General features: G+C 46.1%; 1 protein-coding gene across 5 annotated transcripts in view; it reads right to left on the bottom strand.

Moving 5' to 3' along the window:
- lamb2l (laminin, beta 2-like) overlaps positions 1-18,790 on the bottom strand; it is a 64,068-nt gene that overhangs the window by 22,480 nt on the left and 22,798 nt on the right. For all 5 annotated transcript variants that reach the window (XM_042299416.1, XM_042299420.1, XM_042299417.1 and 2 more), the window contains 15 exons: positions 14,967-15,136; positions 10,599-10,734; positions 10,425-10,498; positions 10,033-10,221; positions 9,849-9,912; positions 9,495-9,697; positions 9,050-9,170; positions 8,702-8,890; positions 8,327-8,506; positions 8,112-8,224; positions 7,886-7,965; positions 7,358-7,514; positions 5,074-5,214; positions 4,352-4,513; positions 2,648-2,769 (listed from right to left, as the gene is read on the bottom strand). In XM_042299416.1, the coding sequence (XP_042155350.1) occupies positions 2,648-2,769; positions 4,352-4,513; positions 5,074-5,214; positions 7,358-7,514; positions 7,886-7,965; positions 8,112-8,224; positions 8,327-8,506; positions 8,702-8,890; positions 9,050-9,170; positions 9,495-9,697; positions 9,849-9,912; positions 10,033-10,221; positions 10,425-10,498; positions 10,599-10,734; positions 14,967-15,136 (2,101 nt within the window). The remainder of the gene's footprint in view (positions 1-2,647; positions 2,770-4,351; positions 4,514-5,073; positions 5,215-7,357; positions 7,515-7,885; positions 7,966-8,111; positions 8,225-8,326; positions 8,507-8,701; positions 8,891-9,049; positions 9,171-9,494; positions 9,698-9,848; positions 9,913-10,032; positions 10,222-10,424; positions 10,499-10,598; positions 10,735-14,966; positions 15,137-18,790) is intronic.

Raw genomic sequence — 18,790 nt, 5'->3', positions numbered from 1 at the left:
CACCCACAGACACTATACAAACACACATAAACCCACAGACACTATACAAACACACATACACCCACAGACACTATACAAACACACATACTCACCCACAGACACTATACAAACACACATACTCAAACACCACTCAGACAGACACTATACAAACACACATACTCACCCACAGACACTATACAAACACACATACTCACCCACAGACACTATACAAACACACATACTCACCCACAGACACTATACAAACACACATACTCACCCACAGACACTATACAAACACAAACACACATACTCACCCACAGACACTATACAAACACACATACTCACCCACAGACACTATACAAACACACATACTCACCCACAGACACTATACAAACACACATACTCACCCACAGACACTATACAAACACACATACTCACCCACAGACACTATACAAAGACACACATACTACTCACCCACAGACACTATACAAACACACACTCACCCACAGACACTATACAAACACACATACTCACCCACAGACACTATACAAACACACATACTCACCCACAGACACTATACAAACACACATACTCACCCACAGACACTATACAAACACACATACTCACCCACAGACACTATACAAACACACATACTCACCCACAGACACTATACAAACACACATACTCACCCACAGACACTATACAAACACACATACTCACCCACAGACACTATACAAACACACATACTCACCCACAGACACTATACAAACACACATACTCACCCACAGACACTATACAAACACACATACTCACCCACAGACACTATACAAACACACATACTCACCCACAGACACTATACAAACACACATACTCACCCACAGACACTATACAAACACACATACTCACCCACAGACACTATACAAACACACATACTCACCCACAGACACTATACAAACACACATACTCACCCACAGACACTATACAAACACACATACTCACCCACAGACACTATACAAACACACATACTCACCCACAGACACTATACAAACACACATACTCACCCACAAACACTATACAAACACACATACTCACCCACAGACACGAAACAAACACGCAGTCACCCACAGACACTATACAAACACACATACTCACCCACAGACACTATACAAACACATATACAGTAGGGACAGTGACAGGATGAAACAGGGAGGTCTGGGACCCCTTGATTGAAAGAGACAGCAGAACAGTCTCTGTCAGAGGGCCTTTCTCCTCCTGCTCTTCAACACTGGTAAACAGACGACAGAAGGAGACACAGATGGGGTAACAAAAAACCTATCCATTGTGTGTTTTTTAGATGTGCTGCATTCCACAGAAACTAATTGCACACAAATAATTGAGAACAGGTCTTTGAGTTCATAAAGAGGAGGAGTTTATCCCCCACCACCCCTTTAATCGCTCTACTCTCAACAAAGACTGTGTGATCCAGTCTACCAGTCACTGTATGCCTAGTGCCCTCCTTGTTTGCCCTCTCTGCCCTCGCATCCTGTCTGACTTCTGACTCGCTGTCTGTGTTTTGGGTCACTTTGCTAATTGGTTCTGCCTGAGGCGCCAATCATAGAGCAGAACAGCAGGGGGAGCCACGGTCCAGTGAGCCAGTAAGATCCGGGCGAGGGAACGAACTCTTCGTTACACTGAAGTTCATTCTAAGGGAAGTTTCTCAACATGTATAGGTTGGTTGACCAGAGAATAGCCGGGGTAGCGACCATACTAGGCAGGTAAAAACAGAGAGGTAGACCGTCAGAGAGTCTTTATTAGATGGGGTGGAGAAGGAGAGGAAGAGTTGGACTGGCCGGTCTCCATGGTGATGGTTGACAGAGTGTGAGAGAATGAGTGTGGACAAAGAGCATGCTGCAGGACAGGCGCGTCCATATACAGAGGAATGTGGTGGCAGGACTATTTCCCAAAGCAAAGTTCAGAGGAACGGAACACAACAAGGTCTACATCTTTATTGCTGATAGCAGTGTACTGTGTATTACCTGTAATCAAGTACATGTTCTCCTATTCACTGTCATTGTGAACAGCCATACACACAGGGAACATTTTCTCTGCACAAATCATTCATGCGTTATCTTCTGGCAAGCTTTTATCTTAACCATCTGCAATCTCAAGGATGCGCTCAGCTAAATACATGTAAAAGGAACTCAGTGAACCGACAGCGACTTGCTCTCACCTAGACTGGGCGTTTTCACGGTTACTCAATCTCAATACAGTATCAATTTACTTTAACAGAGGAATGTGCTCTCACACCCATGTGTTTGGCCAGAACAAAGTTACAGGAGACAGTATATTGGCTCCTCTGTATCCTAACAGTGAAATATCCAAAATACCCCTTCAGGAATGTTGTGAAATCCTTAGTTTACCAGATGATCAGCTGGATAGTAACCATTGCTAGAGGTTTAGATAATATAATAGGAGTCACTGTTAGATTTATACCTGGGTAATAAGCAAAAGACCACACACACACACTGACATACAGGTTGGCACACGGTAATGACACACATATGGGAAACATACACAACAATTAAAACCTCTACTAAAACTCTCTCTCTCTCTCATGCACATGCACGCACACACATGTACACACACATGCTGTTGGTATCAGTAGTACCTCCTGTTGTGCGGCAGGGTGACAGTGTAGAGCTGTTCAGTGGGAAGCAGGTTGCCACAGCGGGAGCTGGTGGGCAGCAGCAGGGAGGTAACACTCACTATGGCCTCCCAGTCCTCAGTAGACTACACACACACATAACAGACAGTGTTTTAAAAGGTAGGAAGCAGCATTTGTTTTACACTGTTCCATTGTTACACTGTTGCAATGTTCCTGCACTGACACTCGCCCTTGTCTTTTCTTACCAGCACCGGCTTTGCTGGTGTCTGCTTTATTGAGGAACGGTTTGACTTACTATGACTGTGATACGTGGTTGTCCCACCTAGCTATCTTAAGATGAATGCACTACGTTGCTCTGGAGAAGAGCATCTGCTAAATGACTCAAATGTAAATGTCAAATGTAATCACAATGATCAATACCGACTACCCCCTGTGGGGTAATATAATGAGGGGGATGACATTCAGACATTTTTATTTCAGATAGTGTAATCTTGTCATACTGTAATATTGCATGTTGGGCTTGAATTAAGGTGCCATTTATAAAATATACAGACCCCTTCACTTTTTCCACATTTTGTTACGTTACAGCCGGGTTTCCTCCAGACATGATTCTGCCACCACCATGCTTCACCGTAAGGATGGTGCCGGGTTTCCTCCAGACATGATGCTGCCACCACCATGCTTCACCGTAAGGATGTTGTCGGGTTTCCTCCAGACATGATGCTGCCACCACCATGCTTCACCATAAGGATGTTGTCAGGTTTCCTCCAGACGTCATGCTTGGCATTCAGGCCAAAGAGTTCAATCATGGTTTCATCAGACCAAAGAATCTTGTTTATCATGGTCTGAGAGTCCTTTAGGTGCCTTTTGGCAAACTCCAAGCGGGCTGTCATGTACCTTTTACTGAGAGGTGGCTTCGGTCTGGCCACCATAAAAGCCTGATTGGTGGAGTGCTGCAGCGATGGTTGTCCTTCTGTAAGGTTCTCCCATCTCCACAGAGGAACTCTAGAGCTCTGTCAGACTGACCATTGGGTTCTTGGTCAAATCCCTGGCCAAGTCCCTTCTCCCCTGATTGCTCAGTTTGGCCGGGTTACCAGCTCTAGGAAGAGTCTTGGTGGTTCCAAACTTCTTCCATTATTCTTCCAAGAATAATGTAGGCCACTGTCTTCTTGGGGTCCTTCAATGCTGCAGAAATATTTTTGTACCCTTCCCCAGATCTGTGTCTCGACACAATCCTGTCTCGGAGCTCTACGGACAATTCCTTCTACCTCATGGCTTGGTTTTTGCTCTGACATTTACTGTCAACTGTGGGACCTTATATAGACAGGTGTGTGCCTTTCCAAATCATGTCCAATCAATTGAATTTACCACAGGTAGACTCCAATCAAGTTGTAGAAACATCTCAAGGATGATCAGGATGCACCTGAGCTCAATTTCGAGTCTCATAGCAAAGGGTCTGAATACTTATGTAAGTAAGATATTTCAGTGTTTTATTTGTAGTACATTTGCAAGCATTTCTAAAAGCCTTTTTTCACTTTTTCATTATGGGGTACTGTGTGTAGATTGATGAGGAAAACAATTCATTTAATCCATTTCAAAATCTGTAACGTAACAAAATGTGAAAAAATTCAAGGGGTCTGAATACTTTCTGAATACACCGTATATGGTTAATTGTGGTGAAGACATGGAGGAACTCTGAGAGTGTACCTCTGGCTCATAGCGGATCATGATGTCATACTCCATGGCATGGGGGATGTTGTCTATTGTGAAGACCAGTCCAGCGCCATCCTTGACCCGGGCAAAACCAGGCCCAGTCCAGGTGACCATGTGACCCTGAGATCTCTCCCTGTGAACACTCCTTACATCAGGCTGGAACACACACATAGAAGATGACCCGTGAACAAACCCGATTAACTGGACCCTCACAGTCAACAGGTGTACATTCCTGCCTGCATACTGAACTATGCCAACAAGAGGAGTCAAATGAACAGCATCTAAAACAGCCCTGTTTCGTCATCCTTGACAGGTAATCTAGTCTGTGGTGGAGGAGAGAGACTATCCAGGGAGCAGGTTAAACAAACACATACCTGTATGGACCGTATGGGTGGACTCAGATTCCTGCTGTCAAGCCCTGGTTGCCTGTGTCCACAGCCCCATAACCACCTGACTGGTCTATGGAATATGTCTGTGTGGAGACATTCTCCACTATCTCTAGCATGCGCGGGCCACTTTCACTGAGATATATCAGCAGAGCTCTTTAAAGTGCATTGAAAAACCTAAACATCCCAATCGCTCTGTATGTGATAATGTAATCATTCAACCAATATGAAAGCACTTTGACGTGGTTCAAGGCAAAGGGAAATCAGAGGGAACCATAGAGGTCAGTAGTAGTATTTATTTATATGAAGGGAACAGACAGTGAGTGTTACCGTTTGCTGCAGCTGGCGGATGCGTCTCAGTGCTGCCCTCTGCTGCTGGGTGGTGGCGATGCGTCTGTGGCGTCTGTGTCTCCTCAGCTGGTTGTTGAGGTGCTCCACACAGTCAACCTCAGCCTGGGGCCTGGCCTTGCCCTGGGGAGAGGAGAGGTGGAGGAGAGGATTAGTTCAACTGATTTACTGACTACCGACTTTATAGACTTATCGTACATGCCTTGCTAGGAGCAGAATAGCTGTACCTTGGCCAGGCTGAAACGAGTGACCATGAGGATATTAAATGGAAACTTTTACATTCATTCCAACAGAGAGAGAAAGAAAGAAAGAAAGAAAGAAAGAAAGAAAGAAAGAGAGAGAGAGAGAGAGAGAGGGTGCATGTATGTGGGAGAGAGAGAAAGAGGCAGAGAGCTGTGGCTTTGTGTATATGTGTGGCAGGCAGCACTAACTCTCTGTGACAGGCTGGCATCTCCTCTACCGTCTGATCTTTTTCCGGGTCACTTCAGCTCTGGGCCAGTGTCATAGCTCTGAGTGTCTGTCTATGAGCTACTGCGCTCCGCTCTGTCTGCAGGCCCACTACACACTACTACTGTAGTTAACAGACCAAACATACGCCAGCCAACACTCGCTGATCTGACCTCTGATATACACAACATGCTGCCACCCTCATCTAATGCAAGGTCGCCCTCAAAAGAGTACAGTTTGAATGACGCTACGAAATCTGAGAAAACCTGATCAATCAATCAATCAAATGTATTTTATAAAGCCCTTTTTACATCAGCAGTTGTCACAAAGTGCTTTACAGAAACCCAGCCTAAACAGCAAGCGATGCTGAAGCACAAGCACAATGGCTAGGACAAACGGCCTAATCTAGGAAGAAACCTAGAGAGGAACCAGGCTTAGAGCTGATGCTAAGCATGAACGGATGACGTGTCAATAAAAAGAGACACCAGGAAGTTAGAACATATAATCAGTATCATGTTAGCTAGAGAGAGAGGGGATGTGGTGCAAGAGAGAATAATGTTTATTATCACATGACCACCCCTGACCCCTGATCCCTGATTATAGTAAATCAAGTTTTCAAAAGTGACAACACACTAACCCCTGATTCCAGCTACTGCATGACCCACAATCCCCTGGTCCTGCACTCTATTGTACTCTACAAACAGATTCCTACATAGTATATCTCATACTTTCACATTCCTTATTTAAATTTATCTTTTGTCGGGGATGTTGAGGCTTGTCCTGGGGGAAGTGAGGAGACAGGACGTATGATATGAGATAATATAACAGAGGCCTGCTGCCTGCAGCCGTTGTCTGTCTGTCTGTCTGTCTGAGGTGTTCTGTTCTGTTCCAGCAACTGTCTGGGTGAGTAGGGAGGGGGCCTGTACACACAACAGGTAATCTGATTGAGCAATCTTACTCTCACATGGGTTGGAGTACAGAGAGGAGTGTAAACCCCTTTACCTGTGGGAGCCAGACTATCAGTACCTTCCATAGTCCACACACACACGCACGCGCGCGCACGCACGCACGCACGCACGCACGCACGCACGCACACACACACACACACACACACACACACACACACACACACACACACACACACACACACACACACACACACACACACACACACACACACACACACACACACACACACTACTCCTGAGCCGTGGGTCTGCCCACACAGAGACACATTCTCCTGGTCTGATACCCATCTCTCTGGCTCTGCCTGTACCTGCCAGGCACAGCTAAACGCAGTCAAACATCACAACAGGACCCAGATACAGATACAGACATCAGATAGCGTTCCACACAGAGACTTAGCAGAACCGACACAGACATACAGTTTCTAATCCACTACGAACGACCTTGGATATGAAATAATACAGTGAAATCTCCTTATGTTAACAACTTGTGCCCAAGACCAAACATGGAAAAGTTGAGTCTGAAAACCACATCGCACTGATATAGAATCACAAGGTCGGAGAGTATATCAGTGAAAGGTGCTTACACACACTATTTAAAGCTCAAGAGAAAGTACCAAATCCACAGAAAGACCTTTCACTTCCTAACAGTCCTACAAATAAAGACTTAACATATTCCAAGGCAAGGACATAATATTTAAGGTTTGGACATTTAGCAGTGAAGCAGGCGAGAGCTGTGAACAGCAAACACTGGTATGCTTTTAAGGACTAAATTCACACTAGACTATACTCAATTTACATCTATCAATAGTTCCCTATCGTACAGTTGTTCTGTTTGCACTGTGTGTGCTCACCGGGAGGTTGTGGTCACTGGGGGAGTGGCCAACGGCGTCCTCTGCCTCGTATTTGTAGTAGTCCAGCGGGGCACAGAAGTACCCAGGCTGCACGTCAGAGCACTGACGACCAATCAGGTGCCTCCTACAGTCACACTGGCCATTTTCAACCATACACCTGTGTACAGACAGATATACAGTACACACAGACATCATAGCCTGTTTCATTCACAACTCACCAGTCAAGAAACAGTAAGAAAGATAGGCACGTACGATTATTCCATTTAACACCTAATAATGAAGACTTGTACCACACTAAGTGCTAAGTCCCGCTCGGTGTCATTAATCACACACACACACACACACACACACACACACACACACACACACACACACACACACACACACACACACACACACACACACACACACACACACACACACACACACACACACACACACACACACACACACACACACACACACACACACAGTGGGAGAGAGAGAGAGAGAGAGAGATAAGCAATTCTCCTGAAACTTCAGACGTACCTGTTGCTGAAGGCTCCACCAAAGTCACAGTCACAGGCTCGGCAGCCTGCTAGGTCATTACCAAGACCCCAGTACTCCGGCTAAAGGAGAGGACACACACAACATGGCGACCGCATCCTCAGAACCGAAACACAATCCTTACAAGATGGAAGACGAGGCATCAGAATAGGCACGGCGTGTGAGATGGTAAACGATGGGTCTATAAAGAGCACAGAGCAAGTCTTACCAGACACTGGTTGCAGTAGCGGCCTGTGACGTATCTCTTACAGGAGCAGTCCCCACTGATCTGGTCACATGGTGCTCCCAGCATTATGGTCCCACGAGGGTCACAGTTACACGCTGAGAGAAACAAACAGTAGACACATATATGGTTTACACTGTCTGCGGCAACACACACACACACACAGAGATGTATACACAGGTTAAGGTATACACACTCACGTTGGCAGCCCTGTGGGTCGTTGTGGGCCAGGCCATAGTAACCCTCCTTGCAGTAGTCACAGCGGGTGGCCTTAACGTTGAGCTTACAGCGGCACTGCCCGGCGATCATGCCCATGTCCAGGTCTGTGTGGGTGTCACACACACCTCCCTCCATGGAGCCCACAGGATCACAGTCACACGCTGGGGAGAGGGAGAGTGTGAATAGGACGATAGAGAGAGACAGAGAAACAGTCACACAATGAGAGTGGTGTGCAGAGAGACCACGATGGGTCAAAAGTGAGTCGCCCATCTACACTGTATTACCATAAACACATGGTATGTGGTATGCAGACAGCAGAACATTAGATTGAAGTATTCTACTCCAGGTTTGCTCACCAGTACAAGCGGCGGGGTCTCTGATGTCCCTGCTGGGGTCCTTGTAGTAAAATGGTTTACACATCTCACAGTTGCGTCCCATGGTGTTGTGGAGACAGTGGTCACAGACGCCACCGCCGGCATTGCCCGTGGCCAAGTAAACCGCCATGTCAAAGTGACACTGGTTGGAGTGGCCGTTACAGTTGCATTCTAAGTAAAGAAGCAAAAAAAAATCAGAAACATCAGAAATGGTGCAGCATGTTGTTTCTGCGGCTGTGTGTAACCTGTAGTGTTACTTCTACGTCTACTGTAGGGTTGGACAACATCGACAGATTCCTCCCACTCCAAGTGAGAAAAGTTTAGTCTCACCTCTACATGTGTGAGGGTCGTTGGCCTCGGCTGGGCTCCAGGCCAGGTCGTTGTGGAAGTCTCTGCAGCGTTCACAGTTTAACCCCTCAGTGTTGTGTTTACACACACATCGCCCATGGATCTGACCAATCACAAAAAGAAAACATGACAGCTGCCATTGTCTCTTGGACATTTACCACAGTCATCGGCATATGCAATGACCAAGGGTTCCCACACAGAGACAACATATGACATTTTCGTTTTTGTCATTTAGCAGACGCTCTTATCCAGACAGATTTACAGGAGCAATTAGGGTTAAGTACCTGGCTCAGGGGCACATCGGCAGATTTGACCAGCGACATTTGAGTTACTGGCCCAAAGCTATTAACCGCTAGGCTAGCTGACCCAAACCGAGGTGTAAAAAGAGTTGGAGACTGGATATTTTCTATGCCTCGGTCCTACCCACCATGCCACTGTCCCTGGCATCAACCCCTGGCACGGGGGCACACTCTGAGGCGTGTCCGTAGCAGAAGCAGCTGCCCCTCACCACCAGCTCATACAGGGAGTAGTAGTACTTCTGCAGAACGTCAGAGCGCCGGTCCAGCAGGTTATCTCCCAGGGTGTGCAGCTTGGTGAAGTTGATCCGCAGGTTGGTGATCCGCAACAGCTCTACCGAAAAAAGGGATGTTCACACAAATCTTTCATTATGTCAATTAATGCCAAAAAAATAATAGTCCAAAAATTTTTTGTTTTTAGGTTACTTCCAGTAGTCCTCAGATTGTCCTCTTAATTGATCTAATTTCCCAAGTATTTGCCTCACCTTGAATCTCCAGACTGTATGGGTCTTTCACATGTATGGCAGGGTCGAGGACTTTATAAATGACCTGCAAGAGAAAAGAGAGTAAACGAGAGTCATCTCACAGCTCAGATAATCAGCAAATGCACATTTCTTCATCTACAGAAGGAAACTCCATCATTGTCCCTAACTCGCTTCATGGCCTCACCTCTCCTTTTGTGGAGGGCTCGATGTCAGAGTATCTCTCCTCACAGATCACATCATTGATGTAGTGGATGGCGTGGCCGGGCACGCGTGGGAACGTCTTGGTGCAGTTGTAGGCAAAATAACGGTACGGTCTCCAGGAGCGACCAAAATCAGCCGAACGCTCGATCAGCATGGCTGCCGGTCGGAATGTCTTCGGGCAAAAGAGGTGGAACAGCCGGAACAGAATTCAGGAACGGCTGGCACTTATTCAGAATGATTTATGTGACAGTTATTACAAGTCTGTTCTATTGGTAGTAATATGTTTGGAGATAGTTTGGATTCCTGTCTCTTGGATATTACTCATCAAATTCCTGAGCTGGCATCAGACAGCAGCACACACACACATACTCTCACCTTAAACTTCATGATGAGGTGAGTGAAGTGGAATTCTGCCTCCAGATTCAGTCTGATACTGACACCCTCCTCTCCTGTAGGGAATAAATCACACAAAACATAATGAGAGATTATTACAGCTGAGACACACACACACACACACACACACACACACACACACACACACACACACACCGTTGACGGACTGCCACCATGTGAGGTCTTCGTTGCTGTCCTTGAGTTGGATGACGTTCTCCACACGGTGACTGTTTTTGTGGTAGTACGGGTCATAAGGCCGCTGAGAGTTACACGCAAAACACTTGTCCAATTCCTACAGGGAGACATAATCAGAAGGTGTAACAGTATGTTTACACCAGATGACCCTAATTGGGATTTGTTTACTTGTGTGTGATACAGTAACACTGACTTAAATAGACATGTTCCTTAAATTACGACATTCGGTTGACGTGTGTATCTAGGAGTTTGACACCACCAACAGGAAAACCCTGGTTGCCTATGGAAACTCGAAATGTAGGTCGGCCACCCATTTGCAAGTCACAATGGCAGCTAGCGGGACCGTAGCCAGGCAGTGGTAACATGGTCCCCTGGATCATAGTCTTAATTACTGTGGAGCGGATTGGGTGGATAGTGACCGGGCAGAGAGGACGTGAGGGGGGCATGGAAAACAGCCAGAGCCGGGTCTCTTAACTAGGTTGTTGTTAAGGGAGATTACGCCTCTAACAACACTTATGTGAAAGGATTGCGGGGAGAAATCAATAGGAAAGCATAAAGTGTGTATAAGTAGGTGGGTTCCCCAACACATGCACATGACTGTCCCACCAGCTTTAAACACTAAATCTCCTTTTCACACCCTCATTTAGGACCTCGTCTTATAAAAGTATTCCTCTCTTCAAGCTAAGGCTACCATCTTACACTGATCCTCCATCGCCAAACCTCTCTGCCTCTCCTCACATCTTAGACGTATTGACCTCCCATTAGTCAAGCTCGGCGGACACTCAAATTATAACTAGCACTCATCAGCACTCATCTAAGACGTTGATTTGACTGATCTTCATTGACACAGGAAGATGGTGGCTTATGAGTGTCTCAGCCTACTGGCTCCTTCCTCCTCCCCCATGCTCCCCCATCCTCGATCCAGTGGAAGCTGGGCTAGCTTTAGTTCCAGTCCATCAGGTGGGCCGTGGGGCCAGACGGGAGCCCCTCTGATGGAGAGTCACAACAAACAGCCCATAGGAAGATTACTGCAGATCAGTCCCCAGCCCTGGACTTGGCTCAGACACTACACCGGCATCATCAGATTACTGTAGGACCAGCCACTACACTGACATCATCAGATTACTGTAGGACCAGCCACTACACCGGCATCATCAGATTACTGTAGGACCAGCCACTACACTGACATCATCAGATTACTGTAGGACCAGCCACTACACCGGCATCATCAGATTACTGTAGGACCAGCCACTCTACTGACATCATCAGATTACTGTAGGACCAGCCACTAAACCGACATCATCAGATTACTGTAGGACCAGCCACTACACCGGCATCATCAGATTACTGTAGGACCAGCCACTACACTGACATCATCAGATTACTGTAGGACCAGCCACTACACTGACATCATCAGATTACTGTAGGACTAGCCACTACACCGGCATCATCAGATTACTGTTGGACCAGCCACGACACCGGCATCATCAGATTACTGGAGGACCAGCCACTACACTGACATCATCAGATTACTGTAGGACCAGCCACTACACTGACATCATCAGATTACTGTAGGACCAGCCACTACAACGGCATCATCAGATTACTGTAGGACTAGCCACTATACCGGCATCATCAGATTACTGTAGGACCAGCCACTACACCGGCATCATCAGATTACTGTAGGACCAGCCACTACACCGACATCATCAGATTACTGTAGGACTAGCCACTACACCGACATCATCAGATTACTGTAGGACCAGCCACTCCACCGGCATCATCAGATTACTGTAGGACCAGCCACTACACTGACATCATCAGATTACTGTAGGACTAGCCACTACACCGACATCATCAGATTACTGTAGGACCAGCCACTACACCGGCATCATCAGATTACTGTAGGACCAGCCACTACACTGACATCATCAGATTACTGTAGGACCAGCCACTACACTGACATCATCAGATTACTGTAGGACCAGCCACTACACTGACATCATCAGATTACTGTAGGACCAGCCACTACACTGAAATCATCAGATTACTGTAGGACCAGCCACTCCACCGACATCATCAGATTACTGTAGGACCAGCCACTACACTGACATCATCAGATTACTGTAGGACCAGCCACTACACTGAAATCATCAGATTACTGTAGGACCAGCCACTCCACCGACATCATCAGATTACTGTAGGACCAGCCACTACACTGACATCATCAGATTACTGTAGGACCAGCCACTACACTGAAATCATCAGATTACTGTAGGACCAGCCACTCCACCGACATCATCAGATTACTGTAGGACCAGCCACTCCACTGACATCATCAGATTACTGTAGGACCAGCCACTCCACTGACATCATCAGAATACTGTAGGACCAGCCTCTCCACTGACATCATCAGATTACTGTAGGACCAGCCACTCCACCGGCATCATCAGATTACTGTAGGACCAGCCACTACACCGGCATCATCAGATTACTGTAGGACCAGCCACTACACTGACATCATCAGATTACTGTAGGACCAGCCACTCCACCGGCATCATCAGATTACTGTAGGACCAGCCACTACACTGACATCATCAGATTACTGTAGGACCAGCCACTACACTGACATCATCAGATTACTGTAGGACCAGCCACTACACTGACATCATCAGATTACTGTAGGACCAGCCACTACACCGGCATCATCAGATTACTGTAGGACCAGCCACTACACTGACATCATCAGATTACTGTAGGACCAGCCACTACACTGAAATCATCAGATTACTGTAGGACCAGCCACTCCACCGACATCATCAGATTACTGTAGGACCAGCCACTCCACTGACATCATCAGATTACTGTAGGACCAGCCACTCCACTGACATCATCAGAATACTGTAGGACCAGCCTCTCCACTGACATCATCAGATTACTGTAGGACCAGCCACTCCACCGGCATCATCAGATTACTGTAGGACCAGCCACCACACCGGCATCATCAGATTACTGTAGGACCAGCCACTACACTGACATCATCAGATTACTGTAGGACCAGCCACTCCACCGGCATCATCAGATTACTGTAGGACCAGCCACTACACTGACATCATCAGATTACTGTAGGACCAGCCACTACACTGACATCATCAGATTACTGTAGGACCAGCCACTACACTGACATCATCAGATTACTGTAGGACCAGCCACTACACCGGCATCATCAGATTACTGTAGGACCAGCCACTACACTGACATCATCAGATTACTGTAGGACCAGCCACTACACTGACATCATCAGATTACTGTAGGACCAGCCACTACACCGGCATCATCAGATTACTGTAGGACCAGCCACTACACCGGCATCATCAGATTACTGTAGGACCAGCCACAACACTGACATCATCAGATTACTGTAGGACCAGCCACTACACCGGCATCATCAGATTACTGTAGGACCAGCCACTACACCGGCATCATCAGATTACTGTAGGACCAGCCACTACACTGACATCATCAGATTACTGTAGGACCAGCCACTACACTGACATCATCAGATTACTGTAGGACCAGCCACTACACTGACATCATCAGATTACTGTAGGACCAGCCACTACACTGACATCATCAGATTACTGTAGGAAGATACAGGAAGTGACCAGTAGCTGCATTTGTTACAAACTGAATTGAAAAGGCAAACGTTTTTTTTAAATCATACTTTCTGTGCACATATCACTACAATTGTTATAAAAAGAAAACCAGGACAAAATGAGTACAACTACCGAAAAAGAAGAAAAAACGCAGTGGAATGTTTAGAACTGATTGAGACAGGGGTATTTGGTGTGGGCCGGTGAAGTAGCAGTTGGGTGATTTGACTGACAGATGATAGTTCCCACCTGGAGCTACAGTATGAGGGTCTGTCTCTATGTCCCGCCCTGCGCTAAGAGCCATTCCACAGTCACCACCTGTCAATCATGTAACCCTATAACACTCCACAATGTGTTGCCGTATCTGCTGCCCACAATGAGGTAGAACACACACATGCAGACTTCAAGTCAACATGTGTCAGGGATGGAGGGATGTAGGGCGGGGTGGGAGGAGGGAGGGAGGCAGGATGTGCTGTACACCTGGGACATTGAGACATTGGGAGGCTTGGCAGTCAAGGGGGACACACTTAGAGATGGAAACAGACAAGCCCCTCACCGGATATCCTGACTTCTACCGAGAGACATGACCAATTGTGGGGTGGGGTAAGACGGAAAATGGGGTCTTATTTCCAACATAGGTTTAGGTTCAAGTTCAGGTGTGTGTGTGTGTTCTCACCTGCAGGTGGCTGACTATGCAGTAGTGTTCAGGCCCATGAAGACCACAAGTGGAGGTGGCGCTGAGATTAATGGCTCGGCCAATCAACAGGTTGCCTGTTGCCGGGTAACAGCTGCCCTCCATGCAGCCATGTGGGCTGGAGGGGAGCTGCTGTCCCACAACACTCAGAGCTGAGGGGGGATTGAGGACAAAGGAAGAGGAAGGAAAATAACACAAAACACCTCCAGATTAGTTCCTATATCATTCATAAAGCATATGGATTGAAGAGTTCAATATTATGGAGATCGGAGACATAAAGAAATGACATATACACAGTTATACTCAGGTATCATGTTATATTTGCGGTCTGTAAAGAGAACTTAAGGGTAATGACTTCATGCTTCGTGACTGGAGACAATGGGCTTGTCTTTCCACAGGAGTGATATCTGTATCACTAAGAGCATAGTGTTTACAGTGTTCAGTCAGCAGGCAGGACCAGAGGATGAGCTCACTCTGCATACAGCCACTCCTGTACGCTACGCTAGGTGCGTTACAGTCCCACCCTGCCTGGGAAATCACAGGAAAACATCTCTGTTTTCCATCATAGACAATTCTACAGTGGTTACTGGGTTACTACTAGCGTTGGGGAGTAACAAAATACATGTAACAGGATGCCATATTTTCTATGTAAACGCAGTAACTATTTTCCGTTGCAGATCTGTAGTAATTGTCATGACAGACAGGGCAGATAGAGTCCGTGTCAAGTTAACTAATGTAAAATGTAAAGGTTGTGCGCTACTGGTATGAAGTCAGGTGCAGGAGAGCAGTGAGTTGTGATCAGGCACACTTTTATTTGGCAACAGCACAAAAGACAGACGCAACTGCGTCCAAAATCCTCCAGCCACAGGTAAAAGTCAATAAGTGCGACAACACTCACAAATATACAAATGTATGACAAATACATACAACGGGTCGAAATACGATACCCGGGGAAAAAACAGTCTGGCGCATCACACTAAACACATAACAAAACTATTTCACACAAAGACATGGGGGGGAAACAGAGGAATAAATGCATGCAGTGTGACTAGGGAATGTAAACCAGGTGTGCAGGGAACAAGACAAAACAAATGGAACAATGAGAAAATGGAGCGGCGATGGCTAGAAAGCCGGTGACGTCGACCACCGAACGCTGCCTGAACAAGGAGAGGAGCCGACTTTGGCGGAGGTCGTGACAGTAAATAATGGTATCACATCAGGTTACATAGGGCTCGTTCCATTTCCATCCCTTTTTGAGCACCCCTTTTGTTGTGAACAAAACTTTATACATATTTGCCCACGGTAGAAATGGACAAAAAGTCACTTTTTGGACCTGAATACCAAAACATTTAGGAGATATAGATGCTCAAAGTTTACCTTTTTTTGCATACCCCACCCTTAGCCTGGCTGACACGACTCACATGGTGAGCGAGGAAGACCTGACGCACTGGTCTGGACAGGAGGCCATTGTAAATGCAGTATTCGGTCAGAGTTGTGCTTATTTCTGGCTGAGCTTTGATCAGTTCTCTGAGATGTAAAATGTTTTCCTTGGGGGTTGAGACCTCACGTTTTTTGGATTTCAAAATCCAACAGTTGTATTGGAAGGGGGTGGCACTTAGGCGTGTGCGGCTGCTCATGTGGGTGTTTGAGTGAGAAAGACACAAAGGAGAACCAATCAGTAAAAAAGCACAGCCCCCTTCATTATCCATGCATCATGCCGACAACGTCAAAACAGCCTTTCCGGACTCTGAGGTCAGGAGACCTACCATGAGAAATACAACGTCTTCATCCCTGGAAAAGTCTGATACCATTTAAAGCTTACAAACTATTTAACATTTTCTTGAAACAAATGTTATTTTTAATACAAATAATATCATTGTTTTACCTTTAACATCAATTATGTAAAAACACATAAACTACGATATTCTTCATTTTCACAAATGTTGTAGCTTAGACTATGCTACAGTTGTTAGTGTTTTTCCCACCATCGGTTGAGACACAGCATGCTCTTGAATACAGGATGGGTGTCAGCTTTTGGCTGATAAATGTACTAAAACGGGAACAAAAACAAAATGTTTACTTTCAAATGGTGGTACAAAGATGGTTGGAAGTCCACACATGTTGACTTGAATGGGAATATCAGTTGTTTTAAATTATAATTTCAATCTTCCATAGGAAATCTATTGAAATCGTAGAAGAGACATTCCTATTGAAGTTGACGGTTGGCGGACCGTATTCAAGAGCATGCATGTGTCTCAACCATTTATCTTTTCCAGTAATGAAGACATGGATGCTTTATGGTAGGGTGGGGTATGCAAAATGAGAGTGATTGAGTGAGGGGAATAAAAAAAAGGCCAAGAGAGAAAGAGTGAAGAGGTAGGAAGGGGGTGACAGAGAAAAGAAAGGGGGGGACGGATGACTTTCTACAGAGCGGGAGAAATAGAGAGGCAGCTAGAGATGTGTAAAGAGATACAGAGATCGCTGGGGCCCCTTTCAACATCAGAGGCCCAGGTGACATCAAACACACAGCATGTTGGGACACGACGGAGGTGGAAGGTGTGATGTGGAATTAAAAACATCCTGTGTTACCCATGAGAAATGAAGTATATCATATTTCCCATAGACACCCAGTCATTAGGGCATGATAAGGAGAACCAAGTAAACATAGGGCCGAGTCTGAAATGTCTAAGTGGAAATTACAAGCTTCAGAAACCTTCTCCTGCAACAGGGTGATCAAATGAAGATCCTTTACCTGTGCTATGAGTTGGCCCCTGTTGAAGTCAAATATTTAACTGAAGCAGATTCCCTGAATTCCAGTAAAGGAGAAGTAAAGCATTCATACAAGGCAATATGCCACTGGGCCTTGATTAACCTGAGACATTCAGCTACTCGCACACATGTACAGGTACAGTAAAGCTGCAGTTAAATCAAAGTGTGACCTTTGGAATGTTGATATCTGCACATATCCGACTCTCCCTGGGCAAACAGAAAAGTCTGTTTAGGAGTGCTGTACATTAGCCCACAGAGAATACCTGAAGCTCACCAGAGATGTAGGACAAAGACAGCAGGGGGGTGGGAGTGACTGTGACACTTAGGACCCCTCCCTGGCTGTGACAAGCTATCTCTGACCGTGATGCAGAGCCTAATGGCTTCTCTAAGCTGCAATGTGGGCGTGTCGCATGACTGGACATTTGAAGGGGCAATCTTCTGTATCTCAGTGTGTTGAATTGTCCACCTCACTATGATGACAGTATGTGGTGTTGGAGTTATATCTTCCCTCATGACTTTTCTATTTTCTCACCGATGTTGAAATATATAGTGCACCTAGTCTGGGTTTTGGCTGATAATTACAAGGCACCACTGCAAACGGGTGCTCTGTTTGCAGACAACACACAAATATCATTTTTCTAAATAGCTCTGACTTCTTAGACTTGACAGTGATGTCAAGCCCCCTCCTCTCTGGTGGGTGTGTGTGTGTGTGTGCATGTGTTGTGTAAGAGTGTATTTGGGGAGGGCCCTGGTAAAGCCACCCCAGGGTCTGCTTTCACCTACTCTGTTATTGCATTCATCTGACTTTTCCCCCCCAAAAATGACAAAAATAACAAAAACATACACTTCAAAGACCATTTCAAATCTGACCTAAGCACCCATTGTTTAATACACAGCAGACCAGTGTAGACACTGTTGTCCCTTCTGCTCAACGCCTCTTCATGTTTTATTCTTAAAACTCAAGGTACAGCTGCTCACGAAAATCACTGAGGAAATAGACACATATAAAGTAAAACTACCATTTACATCACGGGGTC

Source organism: Oncorhynchus tshawytscha, linkage group LG16 (genome assembly GCF_018296145.1).
Source record: "Oncorhynchus tshawytscha isolate Ot180627B linkage group LG16, Otsh_v2.0, whole genome shotgun sequence".
Classification (NCBI taxonomy): domain Eukaryota; kingdom Metazoa; phylum Chordata; class Actinopteri; order Salmoniformes; family Salmonidae; genus Oncorhynchus; species Oncorhynchus tshawytscha.
Note: the sequence above shows the minus strand (reverse complement) of the source record. Positions and strands in the feature narration are given on the sequence as shown.